The sequence below is a fragment of the Nuphar pumila genome, chromosome 15, assembly GCF_984573655.1.
Source record: "Nuphar pumila chromosome 15, dmNupPumi1.hap1.1, whole genome shotgun sequence".
NCBI classification, from domain to species: domain Eukaryota; kingdom Viridiplantae; phylum Streptophyta; class Magnoliopsida; order Nymphaeales; family Nymphaeaceae; genus Nuphar; species Nuphar pumila.
In genome coordinates this window covers 21,257,260-21,282,243 of record NC_143263.1, presented here as the reverse complement: position 1 = coordinate 21,282,243, position 24,984 = coordinate 21,257,260, and the positions used below count along the sequence as shown (strand labels likewise).

The following is a 24,984-nucleotide window of genomic DNA, read 5'->3' as shown; positions in this document are numbered from 1 at the left end:
AGACATTCAAAAATTTCTTTCTAACAAACCAAATTCAGCTTCTATAGATTTCATATTGCACCTGCAAAACATTCAAAAGTCTAAGCAATATAAACTGCATGTACACCATCACTGCAGGAATTCGCAATGTTCATCACATTGCAGGAACCTTGCATAGCATTGCAATGCTCTGCACCTTGCAAAAACTTTGCAATGTGTTACATTTGCAAAGTTCTGCACACTGCAACAACTATGCAACGTTCTGAAGAGACTACAATATTCTGCATTTGCAGAGTTCTGCATATTGCAGCAACTTTGCAAAGTTCTGCACGTTGCAGTGCACTTTGCAATGTCCCTGAATTAACGTAACAAACACCGAATTAGCTACCTCAAAGATGATGCACAAATCTAAATCTAAGAACTCATATATATATATATATATATATATATATATATATATATATATATATATATATATATATATATATATATATATATATATTATATACCTAGATTACTATTTTTGCAGACCCACTAGTATGAACATGAGTAAGTAGAAATACATAGATCTGATCCTGCGCCAAACTCATAGATCGGATCATTGGCATCCATACATGGATCTGATCCTGCGCAAAAAGCATGAACCATATCAGTTACTGACGTGTGGGTTTGATAATACTTGTTAGCTCGTGGATCAAACCCTGTCCCCAAAAACATGGGTTTGTGTATACACACAAGGCCTGATCATATGTAATTATTCAGGGTTCTGAACACCAAAAGAAAAAAAACGTTGAAATTTGGGCTTGTACAGGTATACTTCATACTGAGCATACAGTAAACAAAACGCAAAAAAAATCTGAACCTATACCACCATGTTTCAACCTGAATCATATAGAAAAGAAAACGCAAAGCCTTACCAATATTCAACGCAGATAGTTTGCAACACAGAAAATCTAAGATTAATAACAAAGAAAGAAAAATGCTAGTGCGGACTTACCCAAAAACATGAATCTGATCTTTTGCCCCGTTTACTAAATAAATCACCCCGGATCAGTATCAACAACCAAACCTATTCGAATTAGTTTTTTTATTCGTTTAAAACAACCATGCTAACAAAATCAGAGTTTTTCCCATAAAACACATCTCAGATTTTTCCAAGAACATAACCAACCTCATTATCCTAACAAGATAAAAAAAACCATAAAGAAATTTCGAAATGTGAGAAATCTATGCATACCTAAGTCTATACATATGTTCTTAGCCAAAGTATCCTACCATAAAATTTGAATCTTGTGATACCCAAAATCAAAAGAAATCATAATTAAATCAAATCTACCATGTGATAAAAAATAGTCTATAAAAACCCAATTTATTTCCCTTTTTGCTTTTCATGCATGTGACCGAAAACACACATCTTCAAGAAAAATAGAATCTTATAATTTCTTAAACCTGTATTTGCATTGACCCATGCTAGGTTTTCTCGCCTATTGAACTGAGAAAGAGAGAGCCATGTACCTTGCTTTTGCAAGCTGATTCACGAAAAATACGAGACGTTGGAGAGGAAGGTTTCTCTCTCACGGTTTCAGTTTCCTCTCTCTTTCTCAAAAAAACATATTGAGAGAGAGGAAGCATGCCTATTAATAACTCAACTTAGACTCCTATGGAGGGACATCCCTATCAGTTTTAGAAATAGAAAGCTCTTTCTAAGCCAAGGCTCTTATATATATATATATATATATATATATATATATATATATATATATATATATATATATATATATATATATATATATATATATATATATAAAATTTTGCTATTATCTTATTACTAATATAATTTAGTTTTAAAAATAAAAATTAAATTACCTTATCATAATTGGATCATGACAACAGATTCAAGATCCATATCATAACTGGTTCATGGATCTAAGATTTATATCATAACTGAATCATGGATCCTGACAATGGGTCCAAGATCTATATCAGGATCCACTTTAGCGTCAGCCACTATTTATTAATATATATGTATTATATATATATTGTTTTAATTTCAGACATCAAAAATATAACTATTTAAATAAAAATATATTTATTAAATTTAAAATAAAGGCGGAAATTGAGAGATATTACATCAGGTCTTTTGGCTAATGATCTTGCCATCATCTGACGATCCTGATTGTTGGAGAGGGCATCGGAATCATTACACGTGGCCAGAAAGCCTTAACGAAAAGGAAAGAAGTTAGTTGGGTAGAAAAAAATTAGGGCTAGAGAGAGAAAGAGATAGATGGGTTCGGAAATGCCGGAAAGACCAAAGTGGCCGGAGGAGGCCCAGCTTCATCTCCTGCTGAAAGTTCGCGGTGTAATGGAGAGAGAGAGAGAGGGGACTTCTTTCCTTTTTACTTCATTTTTTTCTATTTTTTATTGTTTTGAACTCCAGGTTAATGGTGTAACTCAGTTGAGGCTTTTGGGCGGGACATGGCTGGCCACATGTAAGGATCCCGATGCCCTCTCCAACAGTCAGGATCGTTAGACGATGGCAAGACTCATTTGCCAAATGACCTGATCCAGATCCATCAAAGTGCCTTAGAAATATAGCCATAAAGGCTAATTATGGACAAGGGGTATGCCATTTTGTATAGTTTTCCACACCCATAGCATATAAGGGAACACGGCATAAGCATAAATTGAAATATCCCTGTAACGTAGATCTAGGTCAAGCAAGCGTCTGACCCAAGTCTCAAGATTACGACCTACTCAAAGTCTTGCTACCAAGGATCTCATCTAACAAGTTTGTGATGCAAGTCTTTATCTTTCATACATATCTGTGAAAATCAATTAACATGCATCTAGAGTTGCTCTACTCCAGAGAGCTAAAGGAAAAGCTCAAGTTATCGCACTTGTGCGTACAAATAAAAAAGTTTGTTATGCTTGAATCGCCAGTCTAATTGAATTTTTCATTCAGCTTTACAGTCTACATAGGCATAAGCTGTAATGGCTCAAACGGAGGCTGGTATGAAATTTGATTACCTGCATCAGTCGTGAGTAGGATAAGATGTCATAAGATTCTGTCGGAACTTCATATCCCAACTTAGATGAAACGGAGTAATTTCAGTAGCTTGTTATTTTCAAGGCATGCCATTTTCTTCCTTGCTGTGCACTTTGCTAGATGTCTTTTGGATGCGCTAAGAACCTTTTGTTAGGAGAAATCTATAACATATAGCATCTTTGTTTATATTAAGTTTCAGGAAACTGTTGTACCTATAACAAGCAAGCATCCTAGACTGCCAGTATTGTGTGATTGCACGGGATGCTGGATTTGATGATGGCAAGGTACACTGAGTCGTGGACATGACCCCTACTTGCCCAACAGAAGAAAGACCAACCCAACAAATAAAGGATTCATTAGGCATGAACTGCAGAGTATTAATAGCAAAGTATTTCTCCTAAAATACAAAATGCTACTTCTAGCAGAAACAGAGAAGAAAACAGGAAATTTTGTGATTTGCAGATAAAATATCACTGTTTTGGGTGATGGGATGAAAATTTTTTACAACAGATAAATATGAAATTCTTAAACAAAATTTAAGCAAGATTACCATGTAACAGATTCAAGTTTATCAGACAAGTTTATGCTACATTTGCTCATGTTGCTTTTCCCTCTGCTGCTGCCTTCTCTTCCTCCTGCTTCTTCCTTAGTGATGGAGGTGGTCTGACAACAATGCTTCTCTTCCATTTACGGTCAAGCTTCCTGGACAGCCTTTTGTTAATTCCTTCCTCAATCTCCCTTTCTCTCTTAACTGTCAACATCCGAGCAATCTATGGAAAAGTGCAGTCCGCAAATAAGAAGAGAGGTTGAAAATGCAGATTGTGATTATTTGAAAACATTACACATGTAACACAAACTATGGATTTTGGCCACCAAAGTCTACGCTTTTTTTTTACTTTTCATTATTACATATGTGTGCTAGATAGTCTCATACTGTAAATGTCATATTTATATTTCAGTTATATTTGGTAAATGAATGTATTCACCACTGAATATATGCAATTTGAACCTGTGTCCTTGCAAATTGTCATTTACTGCATCAGTAGTCATGTACTTTTAGCAAGAACAATTCAAGCGTTTTATTTCTCCAAAATTGTGTCAAAAACACTAAAAAAAACAGTATGTATCTGAGCATTTGAACAGATGAAATCATTTCGCTGTCTCATCTTTTCTTATAATTGTAAATATTTTATTTTCGATAAGCATAAAATCACGTATGAGAAGCTTAGGGATGGCAAATTATTTACCCATCACTATGATCCTCCAATTTACATCAACAAGGAAGTGGTAAATAAAACACCAAAATTTGCACTGCCAACTGTAGGAAATAAAGCCTTTGCAAGTTTTATCTAATATCTTCATGAAATTGTCAACTATTTCCAGCTGTACATAAAGGACATATGATCTTTAAAGCTTCCTAACTTTAAAAGTATAAGTGAATTAGTTTGAACATTCAGGTATATGAAACAACCGCTGTCACATGGACACTCCATTTTTGCCTGCCTATCATGTCCCCTCGTATACTAGTCATATTGGAAACTTCATAAAAAATGGCTGTACACCCGTATCCACAGTCATATCCATGACACCAGATTGAGAGAGATCAGGACTAATTTGTGCAAGTGACTTGTGATTCACAAGGACACGGTAGTAGAATGATGAATGGGCATTATAACTGACAACACCACAGATGTAAAGACAGTTTGGCAGAGTTAAGAATATAAGCCAAGAGGTTTTGGTGAGCTAGCCCATGAAACTAGAGAGTGCATGGTGATACACCATGCATATAATACCAAAAAAATCATATCAGATGGAATGGCAAAAGAATGAAGACATTACAGATGTGTTATAAATTGCAATCAACAAGAATGTGCCACCAAGAAGACAATCATAGCATTACAGAGAAGTCTGCTTTAACACACCATAGAAGGCCTAAGAATGGCTTCATAGTGGTATTATCCGTCTGCAGCATGTCCAAATGCGAAACAACTCAGTTGCAGAGAACACCTACAGAAGTTTGATTAGCCACAATTTCTGGTGGCCGAATAAGAAGAAAGGTCATCCATAAGGATATCACTGCTAGTTCGGAAGGCTGCCCCCAGAAAAAATACATCTACCAGAAACCAGCAATACCAAATTTGAGCTAGTATATGCAGCATGCCCTTCTTGAGGAAAAGGGTTAACTAGTGACCCCAACCCTAGAAACATGAAAATTCATGATATGGAAGGCCCGACTTGATCATGCAGGGAAATGTGACCCCTCATCAACTCCTGAACATGTAGATAACTTCATTTCCATCTGAAGTAACAGAAAAAGTTACCTTATGCCTTTCTTACTGAAATATATTTACACACCCTCTTAATCAACTAGTTCTGCAGTGTGATAAGTTCCACAATCTTTAGGGTGTACAAGAATACAGGGCCCATGTCCACCTACATAGACACATTGTATCAATCACAAAAACGTGCAAACATGGACAAGGATGAGAATCCAATCCCTAGCTGTAATACCTTGCATGTTCTAAGTATAGTCCAGAGCATCTACAGAGTTGCTGAGCAATTGAAAAGATAACTCCAGAAATACTGATGTACCAGTATTGGGTGCAGATTATTGAGTGATCCCAGTATCAAAGGTCATATCCATGACCAGATCATTGCAACTCTATTTTTCGAGTCTAACAATCAGACTTGCTTATGGGATTCCCTCCTTAAAAAGCTTCCTCTTAACCTAGTCTCTAAAAACAATAACATGCACCTCTAGGTATAGAGCTCGTTATCGTTATCTTTATCTACAAACCAGTTGACTGTACTAATACTTGACAGCATTACATAATACAATGGAGTGGGAAAAAGTTGCCTTTATGCATCACTGTTCTGCATTACCAATCTTTAACTGAAAGATTTTTCATCTTGAATATTTTGATGTTATTTTAAATATTATTTTGACAGGAAATGGATGACATAGCTTAACATGCTGACTGAAGAAAGCCATCAACAAGGACAAATGACGCCATGGGCATTTACAGCTAAGAGATTAATAGGAATAGCTTTATCTAGAGGCAGAGGTGTCTAACCTTTAAGTTAAAACATATGGCTGATATATAGTAGTTATTTAGAGTTGAAGTGAAGACATGCCTCAGAAAATCTACTAATCAGATCACTCTATAATCGAAGAAAATTCAAATTGAGGGAATTTGTATTAAAAGCACCTATTATGAAGGTGCTTTCTGTTGGCATGAGATAGTTTTTTTGTTTAAAAAAGCTAAAAATACCTATTTTCCAGGTGTTTCTGTTGGCACAAATAGATTTTTGTTCAAAAACCAGCCTCATCAATTGTGAAATTCAAGTCATTTTTTTTCTTTGTTGAAAGAATACCTTATCATCCCTTCTCTGCACAGTCCAAGTAATCTCAAACAAGAGTCACAAAAAAAGAGATGAAATATAATACTGGGGATTCTATACTAACAGAATTTCTGATGAATACAACAACAACTACGCCTTCATCCCAAAACAATTGGGGTCGGCGATATGAACCAAAAAAGAAAATCATTCTGGGTCTTCCACATGAATCCTTCTCCTCCAATCATTTCTATCCAATGTCATGTCCTCGGTGAGGTTCAAAGCATTCATATCCTTTCCTATCATCTCCATCCAAGTCTTCCTAGGCCAACCCCGACCTCTTTTAACTAATATATTTTCTCATTTTTCCATCCTTCTAACTGGAGCATCACTAGGCCTTCGCCGAATATGTCCAAATCACCGTAAACGATTCTCTCTCATCTTATTTTCAATGGGTGCAATGCCTACCTTCTTACGTATCTCCTCGTTCTGAATCTTATCTTTTATTGTATTTTCACACATCCATCTAAGCATACGCATCTCAGCTACACTCATTGTTTGAATATGATGTCTATTGGCAGCCCAACATTCCGTACCATATAGCAAAGCGGGCCTAATAGTCGTCCTATAAAACTTTTCCTTCAACCGCAATGGCATTCAACGATCGCACAACACACCAGTTGCACTTTTCCATTTTATCCACCCAACCTTTATCCTATGATTTACATCTCCATCAATTTCTCCATACTTTTGAATGATAGATCCCAAATATTTAAAACAATCATCCACCGGTATTTCTTGCTCACCAAGCTTCACTATACTCCCATCACTACTTCGTTGCTTACTAAACCGACATTCCATATATTTTGTCTTACTCTTACTCAACTTAAAACCTCTTGCTTCTAATGTATGTCTCCATAATTCTAACTTAGCATTAACCCCAACTCTAGACTCATCAATCAAAACAATATCATCAGCAAACAACATACACCACGGCACATTTTCTTTAATTGATCTCGTAAGCTCATCCATCACTATAGCAAATAGGAAAGGGCTTAAATCAAATCCTTGATGTAACCCAACCGTTATAGGAAAATTGGTTGTCACCCCTCCACAAGTGCGGACATTGGTTACTACTCCTTCATACATATCTTTAATTATACTAATGTACTTGAGAGAAACACCTTTCTTCATCAATGTCCACCAGAGAACGTCCCTACGTACTCTATCGTATGCCTTCTCCAAATCAATAAAAACCATATGCAAATCTTATTTCCTCTCTCTATATCTCTCAATAAGTTGTCTAAGAATATATATAGCTTTCATAGTTGATCTTCAAGACATAAAACCAAATTGATTCTCCGATATCATGACAACCTTCCTCAACCTAGACTCAATCACCCTCTTCCAAAGTTTCATAGTATGACTCATGGGTTTTATACCACAATAGTTTGTGCAATCTTGTATATCACCCTTATTCTTATATAGAGGCACCAAAGTACTCTTCCTACACTCATTAGGCATCTTATTTGTCCGCCAAATCTTGTTAAAAAGATTTGTCAACCATTCTAAACCTTCCTGTCCCAAGCATTTCCAAGCCTCGATAGGTATACCATCTGGGCCAACTGCCCTTCTTGATTTCATTTTTTTCAAACCCTCTGCAATTTCTTTCTTTTGAATCTTGCGCATAAAGTCACAATTCATCTCATGAAAAGGAATGGAGAAGTCTCCAAGATCCTGAGCATGACTTCCATTAAATAGCTTATTAAAATAATCTTTTCATCTCTCCTTAATCTCCTCATCTTTGACTAAAACCCTTTTGCGTTTCATCTTTGATACATCTAACCATACCCAGATCCCTCGATTTTCTATCTCTCATCTTTGAGAGCCTATAAACATCCTTCTCGCCCTCTTTGGTATCCAACTTGTCATAAACCTCCTTATATACCTTATCCCTCGCGTTTCGAACTACTTTTTTTAGCTTCCTTCTTTGCTATCATATATTTCTCCAAATTCTCATTATCATGACTCTTACTTAGATTTCTATAACACTCTCTTTTAACCTTAATAGCTAATCTGACATCCTCGTTCCACCATGATGTATCCTTACCTAGCGGTGCACTGCCTTTAGACTCACCCAATACCTCCTTAGCCACCTTTCTCATGCCACCCGCTATCTTATTCCACATTGATTCTGAATCATCCTCGAGACACCAATCAGCTTCTTTAACTACCTGCTCTACAAACATTCCTTGTTTAGCTCCTTTCAGTGTCCACCACTTAATTCTAGGATATATCCTATGTTTATCCTTTTTGCGGCATCGTCTAATTCTAAGATCTAAAATTAAGACTCTATGTTGTGTAGCTACACTTTCTCCTGGTATAACCTTACAATCGATGCAACAACCCCTATCTCTCTTTCTAAGTAGGAAAAAATCTATCTGACTCGTATTAACCCCACTTTTAAATGTTACTAGGTGAGGCTCCCTCTTCCTAAACCAAGTGTTTGCTAAGATCATATCATAGGACAAACCAAAATCTAAAATCCTTTCTCCACTTTCGTTTATTTCTCCTATACCATAGCCTCCATGAATACTCTCAAATCCATCCCTACTAATGCCTACATGTCCATTAAGTTCACCGCCGATGAAAAACTTTTCTCCATAAGATATCCCTTGTACTACTCCATCTAAATCTTCTCAAAATTGATGCTTAATGGAATCATCTAAACCTACTTGAGGTGCATAAACACTAATAATATTAATAATATACGTACCTAATACTAATTTAATAAGTAAAATCCTATCACCCTTCCTACGGACCTCAACTACATTATCTATAAACCCACGACTCATAACAATCCCTACTCCATTCTTATTCCTATTTATTCTTGTATACCAAATCTTATATCCCCAAGGTTCTATTACTTTTTCTTTCTCACATACCCATTTGGTCTCTGATGAATACATTGTAATGAATCCTCAAGGATTCAAATATAAAATGCCTACTATAGGCAAGAACACAAGAACCCACGAAAGGGCACTCACAAAGCCAACACAAGTACACAATCTTTAAAAAATAATCTTTATTTATCAAATATGCATTAGGAAAATGCATTACATCTAATGGGACAAGAGGTCCCTATTTATATACCAACAAGAGAGCCAAGATGACTGATATAGCTGTTGGGAAAGGCTCCAACAGCTAGAAATATAGCTATTGGAGATTTTCAACAGCTATATTCACTAAAAGACAAAACTGAATATGTAGGAGATTCTCAACAACTATATTGACTAAAAGACAAAACTGCCCTTTAAAAGAGTGTAAAGGACAAAATAAAAATAATATAAAAAAAGAAGTCAATTCTACCCCTAAAAGGCAGAGCCAATTACATGCACAAAATTACCATTCCGTCCCTAATGGGCAAACCTATTACATGTACAAAATTACCACAATACCCCTAAAGGGTTTACCTATTATAAAGATAAGAAAAACAGTTTAAAATTATATAATATATACATATACACTCATATATATATATATAGATAGATCAATACATTTTAACACTCCCCCTCAAACTTATGGTGTGATTATCAAAAGTTTGAAAATACAAAACAAAAGGAAGGATCCAAGTCTTCATTGATAATCTTCACCAAATGCCTTCATCAGCTATCTACATCTTCATGATATGATGCATAAGAAACAAAATTTCTTTATCAACCCCATATCATCATTAAAAACCTTTAGACAGAACAAAACAGAGGTTTCAACTACATAAAGGAAGATATCCTAACTAAATAGATTTAAAAGAAAATGTTTTAACACAATAGTTAAAAAATAGTTATAGGTTATATGTATATAGTTTCAAAACAAATATATTTTGAACAAGAATATATATATATGGAGAGAGGATGGTTAAGTTCCATAACAAAACATAAAGGTACTATAAACTAAATAATTTTAAAAGTGAGTAAGATATGCACCTTAATCAATAATTTAAAAAATTTAGAAATATTAGCAATAATTCAAGCAAGATACAATAGCCATTAAGATAGACACAAGGAATATACTTCAAAATCGATTTTTTAAGAATTTCTAGCTTAGACAATCATAACCATAAAAACAACATATTTCTTAAGAAAACGTAAATTCTGAACATAGTAGAATTTTGATCACTAAGAGCTTGTTTGATGGCTTATCCAAGATTGGATGGAACGAAAAAACAAAACAAACAAAACACATGTTTTATCTGTTCTGTAACAACTATACTCAATCCAACGTTTGGTGGCTTGTTCATGGAAGATGTGTTCCTTATATCCAATGTTTGTTAGATCCATTGTGCGGACAGCATGGACACAAATGGATAATGGGTCGGATAACTTCGTTTTAGATCGTACGACTTGATCCACCCAACCATTATCCATGTTTTAATAAGATTTTGGATATCCCAACATTATAATTGGCATCAATATTGGATCCAATTATGAATGTATGTCACAAATCATGGATTTTTTTCTCAAATATGGATCTCAAATTGGATCCAAATACCAAAACAATATAAAACTTATGTAAAACAAATACACAACCATTTTTTTATATCCCAACGTTATAATTGGTATCATATTGGAGCCAATTATGGATATATGTCACAAATCATGCATTTTTGCCCCGAATATGGATCTCGAATTGGATCCAAATACTAAAACAATATAAAACTTATGTTAAACAGATACACAACCATTTTTTCGATATGCCAACGTCATAATTGGTATCATATTGGATCCAATTATGAAAGTATGTCACAAATCATAGATTTTTGCCCCGAATATGAATCTCAAATTGGATCTGAATACCAAAACAATATAAAACTTATTTAAAACAAATACATAACCATTTTTTTGCTATCCCAACATTATAATTTGTATCATATTGGATCCAATTATGAATGTATGTCACAAATCATGGATTTTTGTCCCGAATATGGATCTCAAATTGGATCCAAATACCAAAACAATATAAAACTTATGTAAAACAAATACGCAACCATTTTTTTGATATCCCAACGCTATAATTGGTATAATATTGGATCCAATTATGAATATATGTCACAAATCATGGATTTTTGCCCCGAATATAGATCGTGATTTGGATTCCAATACCAAAACAATCTAAAACTTATATAAAATAAATACACAACCAACAACAACTCGCCTTCATCCTAAAACAATTGGGGTCGGCGATATGAACCAAAAAAGAAAATCATTCGGGGTCTTCCACATGAATCCTTCTCCTCCAATCATTTCTTTCCAATGCCATGTCTTCGGTGAAGTTCAAAACATTCATATCCTTTCCTATCATCTTCATCCATGTCTTCCTAGGCCAACCCCGACCTCTTTTAACTAATATATTTATTCATTTCTCCATCCTTCTAACTGGAGCATCATTAGGCCTTCGCCGAATATGTCCAAATCACCGTAAACGATTCTCTCTCATCTTATTTTCAATGGGTGCAATGCCTACCTTCTTACGTATCTCCTCGTTCTGAATCTTATCTTTTATTGTATTTTCACACATCCATCTAAGCATACGCATCTCAGCTACACTCATTGTTTGAATATGATGTCTATTGGCAGCCCAACATTCCGTACCATATAGCAAAGCGGGCCTAATAGTCGTCCTATAAAACTTTTCCTTCAACCGCAATGGCATTCAACGATCGCACAACACACCAGTTGCACTTTTCCATTTTATCCACCCAACCTTTATCCTATGATTTACATCTCCATCAATTTCTCCATACTTTTGAATGATAGATCCCAAATATTTAAAACAATCATCCACCGGTATTTCTTGCTCACCAAGCTTCACTACACTCCCATCACTACTTCGTTGCTTACTAAACCGACATTCCATATATTTTGTCTTACTCTTACTCAACTTAAAACCTCTTGCTTCTAATGTATGTCTCCATAATTCTAACTTAGCATTAACCCCAACTCTAGACTCATCAATCAAAACAATATCATCAGCAAACAACATACACCACGGCACATTTTCTTTAATTGATCTCGTAAGCTCATCCATCACTATAGCAAATAGGAAAGGGCTTAAAGCAAATCCTTGATGTAACCCAACCGTTATAGGAAAATTGGTTGTCACCCCTCCACAAGTGCGGACATTGGTTACTACTCCTTCATACATATCTTTAATTATACTAATGTACTTGAGAGAAACACCTTTCTTCATCATTGTCCACCAGAGAACATCCCTAGGTACTCTATCGTATGCCTTCTCCAAATCAATAAAAACCATATGCAAATCTTTGTTTTTCTCTTTATATCTCTCAATAAGTTGTCTAAGAAGATATATAACTTCCATAATTGATCTTTCAGGCATAAAACCAAATTGATTCTCCGATATCATGACAACCTTCCTCAACCTATACTCAATCACCCTCTCCCAAAGTTTCATAGTATGACTCATGAGTTTTATACCACGATAGTTTGTGCAATCGTGTATATCACCCTTATTCTTATATAGAGGCACCAAAGTACTCTTCCTCCACTCATTAGGCATCTTATTTGTCCGCCAAATCTTGTTAAAAAGATTTGTCAACCATTCTAAACCTTTCTGTCCCAAGCATTTCCAAGCCTCGATAGGTATACCATCTGGGCCAACTGCCCTTCTTGATTTCATTTTTTTCAAACCCTCTGCAATTTCTTTCTTTTGAATCTTGCGCATAAAGTCACAATTCATCTCATGAAAAGGAATGGAGAAGTCTCCAAGATCCTGAGCATGACTTCCATTAAATAGCTTATTAAAATAATCTTTTCATCTCTCCTTAATCTCCTCATCTTTGACTAAAACCCTTTTGCGTTTCATCTTTGATACATCTAACCATACCCAGATCCCTCGATTTTCTATCTCTCATCTTTGAGAGCCTATAAACATCCTTCTCGCCCTCTTTGGTATCCAACTTGTCATAAACCTCCTTATATACCTTATCCCTCGCGTTTCGAACTACTTTTTTTAGCTTCCTTCTTTGCTATCATATATTTCTCCAAATTCTCATTATCATGACTCTTACTTAGATTTCTATAACACTCTCTTTTAACCTTAATAGCTAATCTGACATCCTCGTTCCACCATGATGTATCCTTACCTAGCGGTGCACTGCCTTTAGACTCACCCAATACCACCTTAGCCACCTTTCTCATGTCACCCGCTATCTTATTCCACATAGATTCTGAATCCTCCTCGAGACACCAATCAACTTCTTTAACTACCCGCTCTACAAACATTCCTTGTTTAGCTCCTTTCAGTGCCCACCACTTAATTCTAGGATATATCCTATGTCTATCCCTTTTGCGGCATTGTCTAATTCTAAGATCTAAAACTAAGACTCTATGTTGTGTAGCTACACTTTCGCCCGGTATAACGTTACAATCGATGCAACAACCCCTATCTCTCTTTCTAAGTAGGAAAAAATCTATCTGACTCGTATTAACCCCACTTTTAAATGTTACTAGGTGAGACTCCATCTTCCTAAACCAAGTGTTTGCTAAGATCGTATCATAGGACAAACCAAAATCTAAAATCATTTCTCCACTATCGTTTTTTTCTCCTATACCATAGCCTCCATGGATACTCTCAAATTCATCCCTACTAATGCCTACATGCCCATTAAGGTCACCGCCGATGAAAAGCCTTTCTCCATAAGATATCCCTTGTACTACTCCATCTAAATCTTCCCAAAATTGACGCTTAGTGGAATCATCTAAACCTACTTGAGGTGCATAAACACTAATAATATTAATAATATCCGTACCTAATACTAATTTAATAAGTAAAATCCTATCACCCTTCCTACGGACCTCAACTACATTATCTATAAACTCACGACTCATAACAATCCCTACTCCATTCCTATTCCTATCTATTCCTGTATACCAAATCTTATATCCCCAAGGTTCTATCACTTTTGCTTTCTCACCTACCCATTTGGTCTCTTGTAGACATAAAATATCAATCTTTCTCCTACACATAACATCTACTAACTCTACCAACTTACCAGTTAAAGACCCTATGTTCCAAGTGGCTAACTTAAAATAAATACACAACCATTTTTTCGAAATCCGAATGTTATAATTCGTATCATATTGGATCCAATTATGAATGTATGTCACGAATCACGGATTTTTGGCAAGAATATGGATCTCAAATTGCAAGGTTTAAGAAACAAAACCCTTAATATCTAAGCATATTCGAAAAAAATAAATTGATTTAACATGCACTCACTTAAAAAATTGCAAAAACAATGATTCAAATACAAAACCCTAACATTTAAGCATATCTAAAACAAAATAAACAGATTTAGCATTCATTCACTAAAAAAAATTGCAAAAACAGGGTTTAAGAAACAAAAACTCTAATATCTAAACATATTCGAAAAAAATAAATTGATTTAGCATGAATTCACTAAAAAAATGCAAAAAAAATGATTTAAATACAAAACCCTTTAAAAAATTGGATTGAACAAACTCTAACCTTGAATAAACCAAATTTAGCATGCATTAACTAAAAAAGTTGCAAAAACAATGATTAAAATACAAAATCCCAAAAACAAAATCGGATTGAACAAACCCTAACATCAAATAAACTGGATTTAGCATGCATTCACTCAATAGATTGCAAAAACCCCAAAAAAAAGTTTGGTTTTAACAACAGAGAGATATGTCACTCACCGATGAGGGAGACGTCGCTCATCGAAGAGAGGGTCCACGGAGAGGGAGGGTAGCCGGAGAGTAAGGCATCGCTCACCGAAGAGTGGGAGTTCTGGGGTTGGGGTTGGGGTGAGAAGGGCGAGAGAGAGTGGGAGTGGAAGCGAGAGAGGGTTGCGGGGGTGAGGCAGAGTGTCGGGGGTAACTCCCCCCCACCCCCCATTTTTATTTTTTTCATTTCATTGTTCCACCCGTCCCAATTCTCAACATAACAGGGGGGTGGAACGGTGAAATCATGTTCCTGAGATGTGGCGGACTCGCCTTCTGCACGCCTGATGTTTGATGGCAACTACATCCCACAGAGGCACGATGTCCCACACGACATGCAGGATGCGCCATCAAACAACCCCTAAAGTTCAAAAGACAAGCACATATTAGACATAAAATATTAATAAGATATAAACAATTTTGTAATAATGTCCCAAAGGTACAAATAAAGATACAACTCATTAATTATACTATGCAAAACACGACATGTATATTAAATATAAGAGCTCAAAGGAGCTCACAAAAAGAGAAAAATAATTAAATTCATACAAAAAAATGCAAGATTACCATCATGGAACAAATCTAAACATCCTCAACATGTATATCCAACATGCAATTCAAGTATATTTAATGCACATAATAATGCATGATAACCTTGGATGTCAAAGGTGCAGCCCCACTGCCTGGGCGACTGGGTTTGGGCGGTGGGTTTGGGTGTGGGCCCTATTTTACTACCTAGGCGCCACCTAGTTGGCCTAGGTGCTGCCTAGGCTAGGACCAAGGTTGCCAGGCTAGGAAGCGGAAACGAGAATCGATACAAAAAGCGAAAGTGAGAACCGATGCATTTTAAAATATATAAGAAGCGGGAAGTGAGGAATAAAAAATGCAATATAAGAATTGAATGAAAATCAAAATGGAACGCAAATAAAAACTAAAATAAAAGTGACTATTCTTAACTTTCGTGATTTTTTAGTGTAAGAATTAAATTTTTAACAAAATCTAAAAATGATGATTGCCAAATTAGAGAAAGCACATGGAAGTGAGTATGTAGTGTGAGAAGAAACACATAAAAAAACATGAAAAGTAGAGCGAGAAAACATATAAGAACAAATGAAGCGTGGGAGAATCGAGATTCCCATCAAGTTTTGGAAGCGAGGAGTATCGTGCTTCCAAAGCGAGTTTCGAAGAAGCGGACTTCCCACCTATCTAAGAAGCTTCTGGTAACTCTGGCTAGGACCACCTAGGCTTAAAGCCTTTTTTGTCTTTTTTTTTGTTGACCACGATGGGTACAAAAAGGGGAAAGGGCTTTTCCTTTCTTCTTTTCTCTCTCTCTCTCTAGGTTTTTTGCAACATACCCAGAAGAAGGTAATCCTCTCTCTCTCTCTCTCTCTCTCTCTCTCTCTCTCTCTCTCTCTCTCTTTGTCTCGCTTCCCTTCCCCCCACTTTTTTCCTTCTCTTTTTTTTTCCTTTTTTCTTCCCCCGATTTTTTTTCTTTCCTCTCGCTCCTCTATTTCTCTTGCTCCTCTCACTCTCTCGATGTCTCGCTCCTCTATTTCTCTTTGTTTCTCTCTCTCTCTGTTTCGCTCATTCTCTCGTTGCTTGTGCTTCTATCTCTATCGCTGCTCAGAGACCGAAAGATTGGATAAGTATTTGATTTTCTGTGAATTTTCTTCTATTTTCTGGATATTATGTGAAATTTGGTCCAGATTTGAGAAATCTACTGTTTTTGTTCTTATTGGTGGATTCTTAATGGTTGGGTTACTTCTATTTTCATCGTTTTGCATTAGTAGTTTGGCACCTGTTTGGTGTGGTATTATGAAGGATTTTGGGAGTTTGATTGACATTCTTGAGGGTATATAACAGACGATTCCCTATTTTGAGGCTTTTTGTGACCATTGGCTGAATAGTTTGGGTTCCTAATGCTGAGTTCTTGATTTTGTAGTTTTGTTCACTCATATTTTTTGCATCTTGAGTGTGATACTGGCTCATTTTGTTCTCTTGTGAAGAGTACTACTAGGTTAAGTTTTGTGTATCGATGACATAGTAGTAGCACCCTATCCACTGTGAGTCTGCATAATAATATTGATAGCAGCTTATTCATAGTTCAGAATTTATTCAGTCGCAGCATATTAGTGGTAGTATTCTTGTGCTATCTTCTTGTTTTTGTTCAGCATTGTATCATTGTAGTTATGTTTCTGAGATATATATATATATAATCTGTTTTCTTATCTTTTTCACAATTCACACTTCACATACACACACAGTTGCTGATGCACATTTTATATATATATATATATATATATATATATATATATATATATATATATATATATATATATATATTATAAATTATAAGTGTATGTAATTATGTATATGTATATATTGTATAGTTTATATTTTTGTTTTTCAACCTTGGTTCATTTATTCTTAATTTTTTTGAGCAGGTTATCTGTTGCATGGTTTGTTTATTCAATTGTTCATTTCTTCTTCTTATTTGTCTATTGTTGTTAGATTTTTTATATACATGATTTTATTTTTTGTATATTGTTTATTCACATTGTTAGTTTTATGGTTAGATTATCCAGTTGTTCATTTATTCTTAATTTTTTTGAGCAGGTTATCAATTGCATGGTTTGTTTATCAATCGTCCATTTATTCTTTATTTTTTTGAGCAGGTTAGTTAATATAATTGCCTTATAGTGTTCGACACAGTGTTATCCAAAACGTGCCTTGAGGCGCGGCCCTCTGTGCCTCAATGCGCAAGCCTGAGGCGCAAAAAAAATTATTATTTTTTTACAACAAGGCTTCTAAGACATAATCAAAAAGATTTTTGTAGGTTAATCTCATATATTTTCCAGTTATTTCAGTTATGTAATAAGTTTCTTAGTATATTTTAACTTTTGTTGGTTAATCTCGTATATTTTTCAGTTATTTCAGTCATGTAATTAGTTTCTTAATATATTTTAACTTTTTTTTGTTAATTTCATATATTTTTCAGTTATGTGATCAGTTTTTTAGTTACTTTTATATGTTAATCTCATATTTTTTAGAATAATCCAGAGTTGCCAGTCGAGGAAGCGGGAGCGGGAAGCGATACGGGAAGCAGAAGCGGGAAGCGAGGCACTTTCAAAAATTTAGGAAGCGGGAAGCGTGGGACCACTTAGGAGCGAACCGAGAAGCGTCTCGGAAGCGACATAGGAAGCGTCTCGGAAGCGACATAGGAAGCGAACCGGAAGCGACCTAAGAAGCTATAAATTTCTAAATTGTAAATTATAAGCTACAAAGTTCTAAACTCTAAATCTAACCTTAAAATTAACATAATCCACTACTTCACTTTATCATGCAAGATTCAAAATAAAAGTATACCAAAAAAATATTATAAGACCATGACAAAAAAGTAACATAAAAGTTTTTAAGTTGAACTACTCCAACTACATCATAAAAAAAAATAATAATTCAAGAGTTCATTAATCTGTCATATTTCTCTTTCCCTTCAAGTCAGCAATAGATCGCGAACTTTCTGCATCATCACGTGCATCCTGTCCTCCACGACCATGTCTTTTGCTCCTTCCTTCATTTCCTATAATGAATACGTTAAAAAGTTAAAATGTTCAAAAACCATAATTTAAAATATAAAAAACACAATATCAACATACCTTGCCTAGGTCTCCGGCTAAAGAAACGATCAATCCGACCATGAGGAACTGATGGTCGCTCTTGTATATCTGCAGTTCTACTAGCTCTGATGGATTGATTTGTATCCTCTTCAACTTCATTTGTACGTATAATTATTGAAGGTAATGGAGCTCTTGGTTGTGCATCTTTATGTTTGGATTTGGAAATAGTGCTTGATTGTTGTGCACTATCATCCAAATCTCTTCATCGCATATCCTCTAATCTCAACGTATTTTTTTCTACAATAGGAAGTTCTGGATTGATATCCCATTTTCGACTAGGCCCTTCTTTATAGCGATTGTTGCACCTTTTATAACAAGAATATAAAATATGAATGCTAATAAACAATCAATGATAAAAAAAGAGAAAAAAAAATACCAAAACAAAAGTACAACACAGTTTAATTATACTTGTCAATCAATCGAAGATTGGAATGAATATACACTAAGGTATCAGCACGATCTTCATTGAGCCTATTTCTTTTAACATTGTGAATGTAACTATAGGTGCTCCACACTCTTTCTGCAGAAGATGTGCTAATAGGTTGAGATAAAACCTTAATGGCTAATGCTCTCAACTCCGGTGTATCACCACCATAAAAACGCCACCAATTAAGTACTGACATTGTAGGATTCAGTGCATCTATTCGTGCTGCATTTCGGCTAAATCTTCCACTTCTTGATGCAAAAGCCACAAGTTGTGACCTATAAAGTGTAGATAACTCTTCATTTCCAGAAGATATGACTTCAAGCGCAAGCATTGCACCGTCTAAGATATCATTATCCTTTTCTGCAAAAAAAAATTGTTTAGTAACTATAACAAGAGAAATGCAAATGAAATAATAAAATAATTACATCATTTAACTTTAAACTTTATTAAATAGATAGAATTAAATTTTTACCAGGAGAAACTCGTTTGACCCCTCCTGCTGCTGGGATTTTGAGATACTCCGACTCGTAATATTTTGGAGTAAGCATGTGGGCTAGACTATGGAGAGGCACATTCATTCTATCCCATCTATTTGAGACAATCTTATGAATCTTTTCATATAAATCTGGTTGTCCTTTTAGATTGTTTTTTATTTCCCCCAACATGTTGTCCATGCCTTCATACACTTCACCAATTATAGGGCCTTCCTGATCACAAAATTTAATCATCTTATAGATGGGTTTTGTAATCAATAATGTTAAACGTACAGAATCCCAATATTCTTCATCAAGAAGAGTTGTTTCTGTTGTAACAGTCGTTTTTTTCATAATTTCATCCGTGCATGATTGCTTCCAATCGCTCCATCTATCTGAAATTACTGTGAGCCTTAAGCTCTCCCTCACATCAAGCAAGCGTTTCAAAGTAGTATAATGTGAAGCAAACCTTGTTTTTGCAATCTTTATTAATTCTAATTTTTCATTGCTTCTAAAGATTGCTAGTGCTTTTGAATGATTTGTGATATACTTCACAATTTCTTTACTCTGCAAATATGTTTCTCCCAACCAATGAAACTCATGTGCCAAATCCTTGAAGATCAAATTAAGTGTGTGCACAACACAAGGTGACCAAAAAATATACTTGTACGTTTGTTTTAATTCTTCACCTGCTAACTTGCAATTTGTTGCATTGTCTGTAATCACTTGCACTACATTAGAAGGCCCCACAAGTTTAAATCCCATCTTCAAAAACTCGGCAATGTTTGCAGCTGACTGTTGCACATTAGAAAAATCGCTTGCATATAAGAACATCGAGCCAAAACAGTTTGATGCAAGTATATTTATCAAGTGTTTGTTCTTGATATTTGTCCAACCGTCTGAGACAATGGAAACTCCAAACTCCTCAAACTTTTCTCGAAATTCATTTAACTCCCTGTGAACACACTCTTTCTCACTGTCAAGCAACGTTGTTCGCGCTTTTTCATATGATGGGGGTTTATATCCGGGCACTTTATTAACTGCAGATATCATCTCTTCCCAATATGGTGATCGAAGCACATTGAAAAGTATGCCATTTGCACACAAAAATCTGATAATTTTGTGATCTACATCATCTCTTTCTACCTTTTTAAAGGTATCACGAATATCAACTGTTTTTCGGCTTCCACTAGATGATGTAGTCATACTAATAGGCTTCTTCGGAGTATCAATTCTTGATCACCTCAACTCAAATGCACTTGATGAAACCTCCACTCGACGAACTTGCCTCTTAATTTTTTTTGCCAATTCTGCATTTTTTGCAACTTCAGGGCAAAAGGCAATCCCAACACTTTGTCCCTTTGGAGATCCCATGAGATGTGCAAAAACTCGAGTATATGACCCATGATAAATATTTTTGCAGTGCCTGCACATAAAAACTTGGGTTCCACCTTGCTTTCCTTGCCCACTCTTCTTTTGTTTCAATACATGGCGCCATAGCACTGTTGTTTTATGCATGCTAGGTGGTTCATCATCTTGGTCATCTTCAGAATAGTAGTCATCCAAGTCATATTCTTCTTCATCTTCTTCATCAAAACAATTTTTGTTTCGGTCCTCAAACTGATATGGACAAGCAGAAGACCTCTTCTTGCCCTTCCCAACACCACTAGATGATTCATGCTCCAAATTGTACAAAGAATCGTCATCGTCATCAGAATTATCGTGATCATAGCTTGAGATGGTCATTAATGAAGCAAAGAACATGCAAATATATCTGCATCATAAAAGTATCAGAATCAACCTAAAACACTTTAAAAAAGCTATTATTAACAATAAATAATGGAGAGTGAAGAACACAAATCATTACTCATAATTTACCAATTACTAAAACAAATAAATAAACATCATTTAAGGAGGTGAAAGATCTATGTTTCTATAATATACTATGATAAAGCAAACAAAATTTTTAAAAAAAAAAGTTCTTTCAAAAGTTTGCATTTATGAAAAAATGCCAAAATAAGATAACATAACAACGAAGAAAAACAAAACTCATATTGGCCGACTGTTACTAGCAATAATGATATTTATTTAAAATTTTAAACAACTAGCTGCAGCATACTAGTTGCCCCACTCTTCTGATAGAGTAAATGAGCCGAGCCTGGGTGTGCCCACGCTCAGTATATCAAAGAATTCATACTTAATAGGGATGATAAGCTCAATCATGCTTGGTATACATTTTGTATAATATGTTTTTATAATATGAATTCAAGAATTTTCCTATAATATATTTTTTATATATTATAGGATACTTATAAGTATCTCTTTTGTTTTGTTTCTTTTATCATGCTTGGTTCACTTGATCAACATGTAAGTTCAGAATTCACATAAAGCAAAATCACTTCAAGAGATCAAGGAGAGAATAGATTCTAAAAGTCTGCAAGATCAAACACCATAATGAAACCATAAGACAACTTGTGGAGGCAGAACATGTTTTTCATTGACTTTGAAATTGAAAACAATAAATCAATAATCCATATATATCCAACAGTAAAAGAATAATAAAAGTGATTCAGTCAATCTGATCAGGAATCAGGATTCAAGCAATCGTCAAAATGACTTAAAAGTTAAAACCTACAAGAATGATAAAAAAATACTACATTAACCCTTATTTCTAAAAAAGACGACCAAATAAACTCAGTTAAACAACCACAAAATGTGAAATGTTTCTCAACCAATATACTGTTCATTCATGGGTCTCAAATAAGAATATAAATGATCATCATATGATAACACAAAAGAAAAGATAAAGACCATCATGTTATTGCAACGGAAAAATGAAACAAATAGTCTGTAACAATCCCTTGTTCCTTAAATGTACTTTCTAGAGAGAATGAAGGAATCAAATCTCTGCTCACGAGCTGAACCTCACACCACACAAGTCAGACACCAGCCCTATATCACTCGAAAACTCTTCATCAAAGCAAAATATGGGCCTCCCGGTCCAGTTAAAAAAAAAATTTAAAAGCTCAGTATTAGCCCAGCTCCGATTCCATATGAAATAGATTTTTATCTATTTTTGTAGCCCAACCCTGACTGCAGCAAATAGTTTGATTTGTCCATATGAAATAGATTTTTATTAATAATTGTAGCCACTTTTATTTTATCTCAAAAAAAAAAGGAGGATGTTGCCCCTGAACCCCTATCACACCAATTTTTTTTTCTTGCTACACCCCTATTTGCGCCCCTGAACCCCTATCAGCAAAGTTTTGTTCATTTCTGGGTTGACCCAGTAAATGCCTGAGTGAAACCGAGTCACTAGGTGAGAGTGACAGAGCGTGAGAGAGGGGGGTAAGAGAAGATAGTGTACCTGAAGGTGAACATCTTCATCTTCGGAAGTCGGTGGAGGCCACCGGAATTTTTTGAGGTCGCCGGAACTCGGAGCTCGCCGAAAACTCGAGAGAGAGAGAGAGAGAGAGGAGTCGGAAGATACGCGTGAAAAAACAAAACCCTAAGCCCCTTTCGATTTTATTTTTTCACGGGTTTTATAAAATACCCATTTTAACCTCGGTAAAAAATATATTCATGTGTAAAAAAAAAAATTTAAGGGCAAATTCGACCTTTCCATAATAGCGTCCCCCTTTAAAGGGGTACGCGTACCCCTTTAAAGAGGTACGCGTCTCCCATTAAAGAGGTACGCGTCTCCCTTTAAAGGGGGACGCGCTTCTCTTTAAAGGGGGACGCGCTTCCTCAATTGAACATGCGCTTCCCCTCGCGTTTCGGAAGCGCTGCGTTTCGCGCTTCCGAAGCGCGTCCCGGGGAAGCGCGCTTCCCCTATTCTATAGGCGTTTCCGGTAACTCTGGAATAATCTCATACATTTTAACTTTTATAGGTTAATCACATATATTTTTCAGTTATTTCAGTTATGTAATCAGTTTCTTAGTATATTTTAACTTTTGTTGGTTAATCTCATATATTTTCCAGTTATGTAATCAGTTTTTAGTTACTTTTATATGTTAATCTCATATTTTTTGGAATAATCTCATATATTTTAACTTTTGTAGGTTAATCTCATATATTTTCCAGTTATTTCAGTTATGTAATCAGTTTCTTAGTATATTTTAACTTTTGTTGGTTAATCTCATATATTTTCCAGTTATGTAATCAGTTTTTTAGTTACTTTTATATGTTAATCTCATAGTTTTTAGAATAATCTCATATATTTTAACTTTTGTTGGTTAATCTCATATATTTTCCAGTTATGTAAACGGTTTCTTAGTATATTTTTTCTTTTATTGGTTAATCTCATATATTTTCCAGTTATGTAATCATTTTTTTAGTTACTTTTATATGTTAATCACATATTTTTTAGAATAATCTCATATATTTTAACCAACAGCAGGGGAATAGGTAAAGCACCTACTATATATAAATAGAAGTTTAACATGTGCCTAGAACATACCCAGCTTTTCAACTTAAAAAACATAGAAAAGGATACAAGCACTACAGTTCGATAATGGGCAGAACAAAATCCACTAGTTCTCATCATGACTTGATGAAGAAAATTTACCAAGAGATAGCACATTGGAGCATGAATTTCCTTGGACTTGGATCCAGAAAGTGCTCGATAAAAGATAGCAACTAATCGAAAATTAAAATAAGGGAACAAACATAAATGAGGATTTAAGAAATTAAGAATAGTGGGCACATTAAAACCAGTCGAACACGAAAATATGTAAAAAAAAAAATAGACGATGGTGGCCCTACTTCTCTCAGATTTTCATCCAAAAACAACCAACCAAAAGGCCAACTATGCGGACAAAGAAAAAGAATCGGAAAGTAGGGAGAGAATAAACAAGGGGTACCCTCTTCCTCATTCGACCAAACTCGCTGGATTTGAACTCGTTCCTGGCGGAGCGCTGCAGGCGGAGCATGAAGAGCTCGCCCTTGAGGTCGACGACATCCTCGTTGATCTGCTCGGTGGTCATGGCCCTGATATCCTTCAGCTCGTCCTCTCGTTTGGCCATCATGACGACGCTTCTGGAGGAGGAGGAGGAGGAGGGCCTACCAAGAGAAGGAAGAATGGTGGTAGTGGTGGCCACCCTCCCTCTGGTGGCCGCAACGTTGCTAAATCTCAGCCCATCGAAGGAGGAACTCGGCAGCCTCCTAGAGAGAGAAACCGACAATGCAGGGGAAGAAGGCAAACACAGCCCCAGGACGCTCCCACCCATTCTCTCTCTCTCTCTCTCTCTCTCTCTCTCTCTGGTCACAGCTCAC

General features: G+C 35.5%; 1 protein-coding gene across 1 annotated transcript; it reads right to left on the bottom strand.

Annotated features, from left to right (window-relative positions):
- Positions 1-2,768: 2,768 nt before the first annotated feature.
- On the bottom strand, positions 2,769-24,984 carry LOC149814762 (Ribosomal L29 family protein). The gene is made up of 3 exons (XM_089988289.1): positions 24,573-24,984; positions 3,576-3,795; positions 2,769-3,006 (listed from the first exon to the last, which is right to left on the bottom strand). The coding sequence occupies exons 1-2, from the start codon at positions 24,936-24,938 to the stop codon at positions 3,622-3,624; spliced, it is 540 nt and encodes a 179-aa protein (XP_089844415.1). The 5' UTR covers positions 24,939-24,984; the 3' UTR covers positions 2,769-3,006; positions 3,576-3,621.